At 38.0% G+C, this 13,369-nt stretch overlaps 1 protein-coding gene across 10 annotated transcripts in view; it reads left to right on the top strand.

Annotated features, from left to right (window-relative positions):
* The window catches only part of NCKAP5 (NCK associated protein 5), a 396,774-nt gene that overhangs the window by 292,484 nt on the left and 90,921 nt on the right, over positions 1-13,369 (top strand). For all 10 annotated transcript variants that reach the window (XM_050339951.1, XM_050339949.1, XM_050339948.1 and 7 more), the window contains 2 exons: positions 3,697-3,765; positions 10,020-10,058. In XM_050339951.1, coding sequence (XP_050195908.1) covers positions 3,697-3,765; positions 10,020-10,058 — 108 coding nt within the window. The remainder of the gene's footprint in view (positions 1-3,696; positions 3,766-10,019; positions 10,059-13,369) is intronic.

Raw genomic sequence — 13,369 nt, 5'->3', positions numbered from 1 at the left:
TCTCTTTTCATGCATTCGAGTAGAAAATTCAATGCTCTATCTAATTTCATTGTGGTTATAAAACTTTTAAACTGTGCAAACAGCTGCCCTGCAGGAGAAAATAGTGTTCTTCAACATCTGTGGAAGAGAGAGAAAGCTATTAGCTGACCAAAAGATAATTTTTATCATTAGTAGAGCTATGTTTTTCATCCTGAGAAAGGAATTAAAATCAGAGTTGACAAAGTCTCATGTAATGACTGTGTCTTAGCAGTGGTACAATTCAAGGCAACCTCTATTTTGTTAAAGGAGTCTGAAGTTTTAGCTTTCAAATTGATTTTCCATAAACTCAGTTTCACAGAAAAGTGTTGTCTCTAATTTAGGAAGTCGAGGGCTATTTAGCATTATCCAAGTCATGACTGAAATCTTTAAATCTTCCAACGTTTGGAGAGACTCTAGTGCAAAATACTTTCTCCACAGTCGGAACTAGGAAGGGCCTCTGTTTTGACATTTTAGGATCCTTGAATGTTTCATTTACGTATCATTTATGCCACAGTTACTTTTGGCTGACTGAACTATGCTGTACTTTGAGAGCTGTCCCTCCAAGAAATGGCATGTGTGCCTGAGGTGCTGGTGGCAGGCACTGAATGTTCCTTGTCTGCTGCAGTTGACTGGGCTGCCTCACTTTTGGGGTCAGCGAGGCTGAGAGATGGTTCATTTACGTGCAACATAAAGTATACATAAATTCCTAGAGGACAGCTATGCCTAAAACTAGAAATCACTACAGAAATCAGTTGATATCTGAGCACTGTTCTCAGCAAGCTGGATTTTTCCTGGCCAAGTTTTGGATGGGATTAGTGGTTGCACTGGGGTCAGTACTGCCACTGCCCCCAGGTGCCTGCAAGTGTGCAGTAGCTTTCAAGCTGTTTCAAGCTGCTTTCAAGTGAGGGCTTCTTACTACAGCTTAGCCTTCTGTAAGTATGGCCTGGAAATAAAATCGAAAATAAATTCAATAGCGGTTTCCTTCAAGGAGACCTACTTTGCTTAACTGGCAAAAGATGCCCAGAATATGCAGTATGGGAGGCAGTTAGATCCCTCTGAGCAAAAATTGAGCAGCCTTACAATAACATCAAAACCCAGTGGTTTCTGTTAAATAAATGAAGGTTTGGATTAGGAGGCAGGGTTTTGAGACCACAAGTGCTATTACAAATTTTCCAAATGAATACTTTTGGGGGAATGAGGATTATTATCAAGTATTCAGTTGCAATATAGAGTGATTTAGTACATCAAGTGCTGGTGTTCCCATGTTGTGGGAACTGGCACAGATTCTTAAGCAAAATCAGTCGAGTGTTCCCTTCTAGTCCAGTCCTCATTACAAAAATGCCAAATAAATAGTCATGATTTGCTCAACAATCAAGAAGCACAAAAGTCAAGCTAACACTAACTACATTACATCCTTTCACTACACTTTTGAAGCCAGTGGTGTGAGAATAGGTTTTATTTTACAGATGTTTCCACTGTGGCTTAGTAAGAGATGTAGCATTTATTTATAATGCTTTCAAGCTTAGATTTCCTAATTTAGTAGCCTATTTGTAGAGGAATAGCTCACCAAAATCAGAGATTCAGAACAGATCCAAGAAGACTTTGCTTCTATTTTACAGCCTTACAGCATTCCAAAATATGGAATAAGAGAAGCATGGGGAGCATTCTGGGTACTTTATATAGTACAAGTATGTTTTGTAGTTCTTTTACACATTTCTGTGTGGGAGGAACCTGCCCAAACTATTTTAGGATCAAATTATACAAAATATTTTTATGTTAATGAAAATGAAAGTTTAAACCTAAATCCATAGGTATACCAACATATGTGAGTTAAAGTCTGTGCAGACTAATCCTGTAATGATTGCTTCAAAACAGTAAGAAGTATTTGTTTTGGATGTCATTTTAGGAGGATATTCATAAAGAAAACATCTGAAAATCTTTAACTCAGAAATACACTTTTATGTAGCAAATATCTCTGTTTTATCAGTCAATCTGCAAGAATGTGTCTGTAAAAGCAGACAGAACTATATATGATAGCCTCTTCAGGGTGGAGGACTATTTACCCTCCAGCCTCTGATTTCTGGCTGTTGTTTTTGCTTTTGCAGCTTCTGTTTCTACTTTGCTACTTACTTCTGCATCTGCACTTTTTGCTGCCTCATCTCACAGTGCTCTCTGCAGGATCACCCATAGACTCTTTATAGCCATATGTTGAACCCATTCGTAGGTGACATTGAGAAAATATGATGCAGAGCATTTTACCACCTTTGCTGGCTTAATTGTACCCTCGAGATAAAGCACTGATTCTGTACAGTTGCTTATTTAGACTTTTAAATAAGTAAACTCTATATGCCCTTGTTTCTTGCCACGCTTTATGTTTTTACTCTTTTTCAATGCGCTGGATGATAATGTATGTTTGCTTTTCCTTCATGATCTTATTTTTTATGATTTAGCTCAATTTGAAATTGTTTTTAATAAATCAATTTATTTGTCTTAGGATTCTTATTTTGTTGAATCATTGTCTCAACAAGGAAGAGAGAAATGTTCATCTTTCCACAGAACCTTTCCATACAGTACATTATATTAATTTTTCTCTAAAACTGTAGATGTTAACTATATTTAGGACTGTTGCTTTGTGTAACCACAAATCCTTTGAAACAGCATTTGTTTAAGTTTTATAGGTTGACAGAAGATTGAAGTGAAACAAGAACTGTAAATTGCATAATGGTTGTAATTATGTGAATGCATTGATTTTGGTGTTATGGCTGTGTGATGTGACGTTACGCATGGGAGACAGAGGGATTCCTAGAGCCAGTTTTAATAGATTACTCATGGATTTTTATATATGTTGTTTTAGTTTCTCAGTCTTTAAGAAATAACTAGCTGACACTTGCTCTGATGCCACTGTATGTAGCACTTTGGAGTTTTACTTTTCTCATACTGTAAAAATTCCTAAAGTCAATGCATATGTAGGAAAATACTTTGATTGACTGTGATTTACACACCAGATTGTGCCATTTTGAAGTTTTCACTATGACAAAAAATGTGAGCATAATGGAAATTAAAGATAGATGAAAGACCCTACTGTAAAGGAAACATTATCATATTTAAAATTACATATGTGAGCAAAAAAACCAATTCTGACTTCAAGATTGCATTTAGATGTTGTAAAATACCTCTTATTCTTGAAATAATGGGATTCCTAGGGTTCCCCACTGCACAAACCAGGCTTATGAAGACCTGCCACAGTTAAATTTTATGTAAGATTGCCTTTTGTTTCCTGTGATAGTAGCTGCCTCTGCTTCCAAGGGGTTCTCAGGTAGCAGGTTCACTCTAAACAGAAAAGGGAGAGGAAGAGACGAGATGTCAATATCTTTTATAATGTTTCATTACCAACTCTATTGCACCTGACAAGATGAGGTGGTGGACATATGTGGAATATCCGCTATGATACTGTTCTCAACTGTAATGTGCTGTGTGAATAATCTTGAAAATGAATGTCACTTATGGTTTTACTCAAAATACCAACTTGTAGCAAAATAAATCGCATGGTGCATTTTATTCTGGATCTTGAAGAAGTACAATAAGTAAGCCCTCTGAGAATTTTTATGAGTTGTCATGTAGTACAAGACATTCTTTGATTAATTTGCATATTTATTTATTTATTCCATTTTACTCTAGGCAGAGAATTCAGCTCTGGCTCTGGAAAATGAAAATCAGAGAGAACAGTATGAAAGATGTCTCGATGAGGTAAGGTAGATAAAAAGTTAGTTTTACCTGTACTATAATTAAATGAATACAAATGAATCTCTCCTTCTCTTGCAAGGTTGACATTGTTCTGCAGTTTTCCAGTATTAGCTCATTCTAATTAATTCCAAGAACATGTGTCTGGCAGTCAAACATATTGTTCTTCATGACCTCTGCTGTAAATCCTCTTTTGACCACACCTCTTCACTGAAAAGTTGATATCCTGTGACCAGTATTTGGAACTCGTTGCTTTCATTAGGAGGAGAAAATTACCATTTGCCTATTAGGTGTTGTGTACTCCCTCTTTTCTGTAGAGTGGAACACGTGTGGCAGTGGCTTCTTCCATCAAGAGTTCCCCAGCTTTTCTCTGTAATGTATTCTGTAATTCTGGAATTTTAGTCTCTCAGCTCCCCCTTAGGGTTACATACACAGCTTTTTATGCTGGGTTCTTTCAGGCTGTTGGCTCACTTCTGCTACATGGCTCAGCTTCTGCTCAGAGCTTCCAGTTACAGCTGCAATATAATTCACCCATCACTTACTGTCTGAGCACTCCAGCAGTGTTTACATTCCTGAAATGTCTAATATCTCCTATTGCATGGAGCTTTCTCCAGGTATATACTGATGCTTACTTGTTCCTCCTATTTATCCTGAAATAAGGCTCTTCTGAGTTTTGAAATAGTTTTAAGACTTTTAGTAGCTGGAAGAGTTGCTCAGCATAAATTGCTACCCATTCCATAATGAGAATGTGTAGTGGCATAAGTAATTAGGTAACACGCAAACAGAACAAAACAAAAACTACACCAGCTGCACCTTTGAGAAAAGACTGCGTGAGCATGCAAAACCACCCAGAGCAGATGACAATTCTTGTCTTCATACCAGCTTTTTAAATTTTTAATCTGCATTTGCTGAAGTGTTAGTGGTATGAGCAGCACAGCTCTGGTACAAGAAACCTCCACGTTAGTGCAGATTTTCATCAGCAAATCTGCACTTTTGCCTCTATGGCATATTTTTATCAGGGAGCTGGAGTAAAAGACTTGCAGATACACTTTCCCACTAGGTCATGCTGTGCCTGTTCTGTGGCACTGGGATACCAGCAGAGCCTTCATCTGCATTGGCCTGAGTCACTGCTTTTCTTGCACACTTGAATGATATATGGATATCTTGGTGATAAGGATGAAATTACCATATAATTACTAACTTCAGTTTAAATTACAGAGCTTGACTTAAAATTATTTTCTGATTGTCTAGGACAAAATCTGCTTACATAATTAATTTTGGAAATGAGTAAAGCACTAGAACTGTCCATTTCAGCAAAACACTCCATGCAGATTATAAGGACAGAGGATATGCTTTTATTCTGTCTACAGTAACATGATGAATTTCTGACACAGAGTTGTGTTTTTTACACACTGTTTCAGTATAAAGATGGAATAATTATTTCAAACTATACTCTGAACTTTAATATCTTCAACATAACATTGCCTGTTTTCAGTTCTTCTGTATTATCACAGCAGTATCCATCTTCTCCCACTGTGTCAACTTTTTTCAGGAGAAAGTGCTTCTCATCACCTGTGGATCTGTGCTTTCCTGCTTTATTTTTTTGTTTATCTTCTTTCTTTTTTTTTTTTCATGTTCTGTTTTGTGTGCAGTGACCTCTCTTGTTCTTTCCCCGTGTCTTGCTATCACTGTTTTCTTCTCCTTCCTCTCTCAGCTCACACAATGCTTTGGCAGTGGCACTGTTACCAGCATTGTTTTAGCTGACACAAGCTAGGACCTAATCCTTTCTGGTCACCGAGGTGAAGAAGTTGTTGCCAGTGACTGAGGCAAGGAAATCATATTTAATAATTGCAGGTTCTGTAGGACTCCCAGGTTAACATCCCCCTGAGCACATTGCTTTGGTGGAGCTTCACAAGAAATCGTGCATTCTCACCCTCCTTGTTTATAGTAGCAATGGTGAGAATAGGAGATGAGACATAAATGTAATTATTTAATAACCCAAACAGTGATTGAAGAACCTTTACTTTCAGCTAAATTCTTCAGAGGATATTTTGGATGTGACAAAGTCCTTTCTAGACAGGGATTCTTACTGGAGATCTTAAGGACATAAAATGCTTTCAGTAAATACTTGAAAAAAGAAAGAAAGAAAAAAAAATATTCCACTTGGAAACTTCTTTCCTTTAAGACTTTAAACCTGATGCTTCCTTTGTTCATAACTCATCTTACAGCAAACCTACTTCTCAAAGGGGAAAATCTCTTCAGACCTTCCCCGGTTAGGGCTTCAGAACTTCTTCAGCAGCTTTTAGGAGCAGATGTATCCTCTGCAGCTGTGTATCTGTCTATGCTGCATCCCCACTTTGCCCCAGAGAGACCTGGCAGGTTTAAAGGGAGGAACACAGCTGTTCCTGAGAACAGGAGGCTGTGGTCACACCCAAACCTGAGAGAGCTAAACCTGCCACCAAAACATTTGAGTGCCTATGACAACCATTATTTTAATTTTGCATCTGCAGTCCTATTAGTTGTGAGTGCATTGAACTTCTCCTGGGCTGATGCACAAGCAAAGCTTTCCTCCAAAGCTACCACCTAGCCATGCTGCTTGGTTACATGTTTGGGGAGCCTGACAGGCCCTTGAGGTAGTGAAAGTTGGGAACATCATTTGATAACTATTGAGAGAATGCTGCCATCTTTCACTCATCACTCAGCATCATCAAATTGCAGCTTTTCTCCCCTGGGCACAGGCAAACTCAGCTCAGGGCATTCAAGCATCATTTAATCCGGCCACCCTGCCAGTAGGACCTGCTTGGTCCCTCAGGCCTCACTGCAGTGTGATGAGGACTCTTGCTATGCACAGTGAGCTTTCTGCTGAGGTGTTGGTGGCCATTAAGCAGCATATGAAGGAAGTAAAAATAGCCACCGTGATTTTTCTGTCTGTCTGTAGCTAAAAGATACCAGAGCTGAGTTTTTACAGCTATGCTTGCCATTATTTTATCTCATTTTTCTTTTTTTTTTTAATCAATTATTTTTCAGAGTTCTTTTCATTCACACAATGCCCCACATTTAATATTGTATGAATGCTTGCAACTGTGACATAAAAATGCATGCTCTGTAATCATTTTCATGATAAAATTCAATGAAACTCAACTGTTCAGAGAGATTAAATCTGAAAAGCATATGGGTCAAGCTGAATGAGTCCTTTATGAATTTTAACAATTATTCACTGATTTTAAAATAATTGTTCATCTCTGAAGTGTACATGTAAAAAACTTTAGAACACTATTTGGAAGAAGACATCGTTGAAATGTTCCAGTACTTGATAAATAAGAAAAGAGCTCATTTAATTTCAGAAATACTCCATAAACGTATCTTTCTGTCTCTGGAAAATTTAATGCAAAACAGAGGATTGTCCTCTTGTACCTTTGGGCCTTGAGGTTAACATGCTTAATCCTAGTTTCCTATCCTGGAATTCAGCTCTCAGTTTATTGATAAGTGGTAATGTCATGGTTATTCACATCACTATGCCAGCTGAGATTTCTTTCAAGCTTCCCCATACTTACATGCAGGAAATTTTGCAACTTAGGGTAGATGATATTTTTGCTGATATTTTAAGAATTAACTAATCAGAAATGCAAAGTTGTCTTAAAAAGGCATTCTGTTTTTAAGATTTGAATAAAAAATAAGGTCTTTCATTTTAGTACGCTTGAAATGTCTTTGTGCATATGGAATCGTACATTAAAGGCAGCTGTGTAAAATATCAGTACTTGTAAGAGGTATAACAGATGTTACACTGGGGTCTCTTTTCTTTGATTCATTCTTTTATAAATTTTGTATTAAGAACATTTTATGACATGTATATGTAAACATAATTACATAAGGAAAAAATGAAGCTGGATCTTTTTTCTCTTTCATTGCAATCCAGAGAAGGAAATGTCACCTAAGGATCCTGCCTGTTAAGTTCAAAGGAAAGGCAGGCAGTGTGAAAGCAAGGAGTGTCATCTTCTGCAGAATAGCAGACCAAGGAGCAGCCATCTCTATTCTATTCCTTGTTTCACCTTGATTAATTGCATGAATCACAGGTCAAGTAATTTTACAGCCTGCTTTTTACTGGGATTGAGCCACAGTTACGCCTCATATAAGTGGGAATTTCACATTCTCTGCATTTCAGAAGTCAATCCCTCAGCCTTCAATGGTTCCAGTTTCTACAGTTGCTGACAGTTGTGACTGTCAGTTTCATAGGGCTGGTTCATGTTGTTCATTCATATCCTTGGTGTCTCCTGATACCTGTAAGTTAAAATGAAGTAGATTGTTGAGCTTAGCAACTTATTTCCATCTGCTGTAGGAGTGGAATGGCAATCTCATTTGAAATGCAATTTGGCTACGGTTCCACTTATTGACTGCTAAATTAATTTTAGTAACTGCAGAACATTTCACTGAAGGCTTCCTACCTCTGTTCCTGCTGAATACCAAAAATACAGACCTGAAAATCTTGAATGGTAATAGCAACGCAGTTTGTCAAGCTGCTAAAGAAATAAAAAAAAAATTAAAAAAACCTATTTTGTAAAAAACCTAGTTATATATCTCTCTTATTGAGATCCGTGTGTGCTATGGATCACTGGCAGGTACTTCCATTTAGATACCTAGCTTCATACACTCAAAAGCTGGAAAATTTGTCATATATGCATCAGCAAGTTCAGGTTTTGCCCATTTGGAAGATTACACCATTTACACTCCTCTGTACGATATGTAAAGCTGTAGGAGTCATTTCGTAGGCTATTCTGTTGTGAGTGACTAGTGCACACTTCAAAGAGCCTTTTAGTTCTTCCTTGGTAAAGTAACTCCGTGTCAGAGAGTGAGGGAATAATGTATTCGATATGGTTTGTTCAATTTTCAGGTAGAGCAAACAGACGTTAAAAGTACTTGCCAGAAGGAACACTGTCGGATGTGGGAGCCTGAGAGCCTGTAGGGCAAAGCACACGGGTTTTCAAAACCGTAACATGTTTACTTCTGTTGGTTATTACTGTTCTAATATTAGTCTGTGTCTTCTGTTAAATCATGTATAGAGCTACTTTATGGGATCGTTGTTCCACAGGCTGCCTGAAGTTCAGGACTAGTTTGGAAAATAAAAAAAAAAAAAAAAAATTTGATACTAGGCAATTTTATGAGAGTATGAATCAAATGTAACTTTCGAATCTAACAGAACTAAATTATTTACAGAAGTGAATTAACTGTAACCCTTTTCTCCCAACTCAGTTCACATCAGTGGTGTGGGGACCTGATTTAATTTGCCAAGAGGAAGAAGAATCAATGCATATGCTTTACTGTATATTTCTGTAAAACAAAACCAAATCAGAAGTCTCTTTTTGCCCAGAGAGGGAGATCTCTAGTTGCTCTGCCTAAATGCAGGAGCAAAAACATAGGCCAGTGCATTGCGTGGTAACGTGTGCATTTTTGGTTTTGAACATTCAAGTAAGACATCATCAACAGAAAATTCTATCTCAGTCCTTCTTCTTTTCCCTCCTTCTTCCACTTCCCGCCCCTATGCTTGGTGGTAAATGGAAATTAGACAGGATGTATAAAATAAATAACTTCAGAAATTCCCTGTTGAATATATAGTTCTGCTAATCAATGGTGTGTAATCTCATTCAAGTCAATTATGCTGTGTGGGGTGAATGCCTTCCAACCACATTTCGATGACAGTAGGTACTTTAATTTTCTGTGGCACTTTATGGTTTCTGCTTGTCATGATAGATGTACCGTTTTGTCAATATTTAATCAAGAAACAATTAAACTTCATGAAAACATTCAGGACTCCATCCTCGGCTGGTAAAAATCCTCTCTAGTGAATGCTGTCAATCCATGCTGATGCACACCAGCTGCATATAGAACTGTGAAAGTTTAATCTACTCCAAAGGAGAGATGACAGGAGTTAACCAAATGTCCCTCATGTTGCACTGCAATTGATACAAGGGACATTATTTTTATAATGAGGACTAGCACAGAAGTAGTTGATGTGAATTTCATATATTCTTATTAGTATTACCTTACTAGTATTATTCTTATTAGTATTATATATTCTTACTAATACTATCTTACTAGTATTGTTACTAGTATTATACTATATTGAAGTACTTGTAAATAATGAAAATACTAGAATTGATGGTGATTGTGGGTGGAAAGCAGAGTGTAAAGTCTCAAAAGAAGGTATTGTTGCGCAAAACCACACATGATAAAATACTTAAATTTTTTTTACTTATTTCTTTCAGGTAGCTAATCAGGTTGTTCAGGCTCTACTTACTCAAAAGGTAAGTTGTGATTTGGGTATTGTGGTGTAACTTAGAGCTTGCAGATGTTCATTGCTCATTTGAGAGATACATATATATTTAAATAGTATACACTTTTTAAACTGTGCACACATGAGTTACAAAGACTGCCACATGTCAGGCCCAAAGTCAAGGTTCTGTAATCTTGACTTCTGAGAAATGAAAATCCATGAGTCTGGACATCTTTAAGGCTTGAGTACAGGACCCATATTCACTTTTCACTATCTAAGTATTGACACAAAAGCATCTGAAAATCCTTCCTCCTGATGGTGATTTTTGCATTGCCTATCCCTAATGAGTTGTGTCGCTCCCACAGTCCATTCCTGTGGAATGTGAAACAGATGAATTACTGTGCATGTCAACATCTGGCACACTCACATTCACTCACATTCCTGGTGTGAGCCTGTGCCTCTCTGAGGAAAAGAAAAGGCTCCTCGTATAGAATGGCCTTCAGCTACTCAACTTATGGGCTAGGGACCCACAGTAGAGAATGTGTATTTTATCTTAAAAAACCTTTTATTGTCTCCTGATCCACTCTCCTGGGTAAGCAAGGAAAGTCCTGCAAAGGCAAAACTCTTGTAGGGTGATAACAAAGATTCACTATGGCTGCTATAAAGGTCTGTTCTGGATTGAGTCATGTCTGAAGTTTCAGTTTTCTGAAGTGGTCTTCGAGTCAAAGATGATTCCATGATTTTATTTTGTTGAGGGGGGAAAGGGGGAAAGACAAACAAAATATAAAGATCTATAATAATAAGCTATGAACACTTCAATATTCATGAAATGATCCTTTGTGATATCTAGACCACTTGATGAATGTAGCATTATTAAAATGTTTTGGATCATTTAGTTTTTAAAAGATGATTCTGAAAGAGACATAAATGCAGTCTTTTAATGCAGACAGTGCAAAGCAGAATATAAACTGTTTTGTCTACACTTAATGACAGGACAAGTAATAATGTTTTTAAACTGCAGTGAGAAACACCAAGTTAAAATAATCAAAAATCTCTACCACATGCCCAAAAGCTTTACAGATGCAAATAGTTTTTGAGGAGGCTCCAAAGCTTCCCTCTTGGACATCATTCAGTCCATTCAATGTTATTCAGAGTACCCCCTGCAAAGGGGTGTCCCTGAGGGGGACAGTGGGACCGGCAGGATGTGGAGCCCCAGGGTCAGGGTCAGACCTGTGTTTCCTGGGCAGGTCCATGGAGAGGAGACAGGTTCCAGTGAAGCCGAGCCATGGAGTTAGGATGCAGGCTCAGGATCAAGGAGGCAGGAGTTGGATACAAGCATAGCTGCAAGGTGGCTGCTGCATGGCTCAAATGTGGGCAAGATGGCCTTTAACTCTGCCAAATAAACACCTAAAAGTGGGGAATGCGCCCTGACCGGGAGATAGACAAACATCCACACCCAGAACCATCTGCACCTAAATGAATTGTAAACAGGTGCAGAAAGTTTCCTTTGACCACCCCACTCCTCAAGGAGAAGGCTGGATACCCTTCTCAGCTCCCTTCTGGGCAGATTTTTTTGGGAACCAGTTTTATGACATCCTGTACAGATTAAAAGATGTGCAGGGAGATGTTCTGACCTCATTACATCTGCTCTGGGGTATCCTGTCCTGAGGACAGAGATGTTCAGGTGACCTGTAGGTGTGTGATGCAAGACTCTGGAGGGTGCAGTTGCCCATTACATAGATAACACGTTCCTGTGACCTGAGTTGACATCAGGAATACAGAAGTAATAACATTCCCTAAATCTGTTCACCCAACAGCTGTCATCACAGAACAGCCACACAGTTGTTACCACAGGTTAGGGTTGAAAGTATCATTGTTCAATGCCATGGTTTTTAGATGCACAACAATTCCTTTTTGCTCTGGAAGAGGGATATTGCCTTTCAGCAGTTGGAAGTGTTGCAGCCTGGAGGTGGTTTGTGCAAGCCACAATGTCCAGGGAAGCTTGCACTGTTGCTGTCTGTGCTGTGTTACTCTGTGCACACATATGTGCACTGTCTGTGCATCATCAGAGAACTGCAGAGCCTGCAGAGCTATTGCTGTGACACCTTTTAGAAATATAACTTAAACCATTTTTTAAAAAAATCTCAAATCTGTTTTTCAATGCAGTTTCAATGGAAATTGAGTTATTTTCTCATGTTAATATACCCAAAAGGCTCATACACATTTTGTATTATAAAACCATATGTGATGAAATATTTACCAGAGGGTTAATCTCAATATATTAATCTCTAGTTTGGGAATATTATGATTGTTTCCTCAGTGAAGAGAGGAGCTTCCTGATTCCCTTTGCAAAGGTGTCAGACATTTTGATGACTACATAGTTTCTCAGTAATGAACTCTCCCAAACCCATAGGAACCAAGGAGTTCATATGGATACAATAAAACCAGATTTGAATACATTTAATAAAGTGATTTACTTAGGGTTGATGGGGTTTAACAGCTGCTTACCTATTACTGAGTAATAACAGGTAATTTAATATCCATAGAAAGAGGAAAGAGGGTACTCTTCTAAATGCTAATGAATATTAACTGTTATAGTGCTCCTGACACCGTTCATACAAGTCCTTTTATAAGAAAAGGCAGGAACACAATAGCATACAATAAAGAGGAAATTGCACTCCTCACACCAGTCCCAAAAAGGTAGATATCAGAACCCAAGTAGTAACTAGTAAACAGATAAATCCACCGTCATACAGCTGAGCAGTAAGACAGAGCCAGTCATGCCACAGAGAGATAACACACCTCTGGGACATAGAAAGACATGGAGAAAATCTGAGAGCCTTCAGAAAACGGAGCAGAGTGATTTTGTACAGTGGCGCACACTGGGTGGGCTTTGTGGTGAATTTGAAATTGTCCCTCAAGGACTAATTTTTGCCTAAATTAAGTACATGCTGTAATGTAAGGAATGCAGCACTGTGCACTCGCCAGCATGTGGAAAGAATGTGATTCTGCTGAGGGAATCTGGTGACACAAATTGAGTGAGCAAAGCTTGAGTGATTTAACAATGTCACCGAATCCTTGAAATGGAATTACAGTCTTAAATGTTCACTTTTCAGGTATATAATTCATTACAATACATATAGAATTTCTCTAACATGAGAGACTTTTTTTTACTGAGCTTTTGGAGAAACTCTGTTAACTTGAGATTTGTACTGAATTAGCCACACAGCAAAAATTCACAAATTTTATGTGGCAAAATTCTGTGGATTTTCTACAACTTTCTAATAGAAAATTTTACCTCTAGGAAATTCAGAAAGCCAGAAAAACAACACAGTTATTTGA

Source organism: Myiozetetes cayanensis, unplaced genomic scaffold (genome assembly GCF_022539395.1).
Source record: "Myiozetetes cayanensis isolate MyiCay16 unplaced genomic scaffold, myiCay2020 scf9, whole genome shotgun sequence".
Classification (NCBI taxonomy): domain Eukaryota; kingdom Metazoa; phylum Chordata; class Aves; order Passeriformes; family Tyrannidae; genus Myiozetetes; species Myiozetetes cayanensis.
Note: the sequence above shows the minus strand (reverse complement) of the source record. Positions and strands in the feature narration are given on the sequence as shown.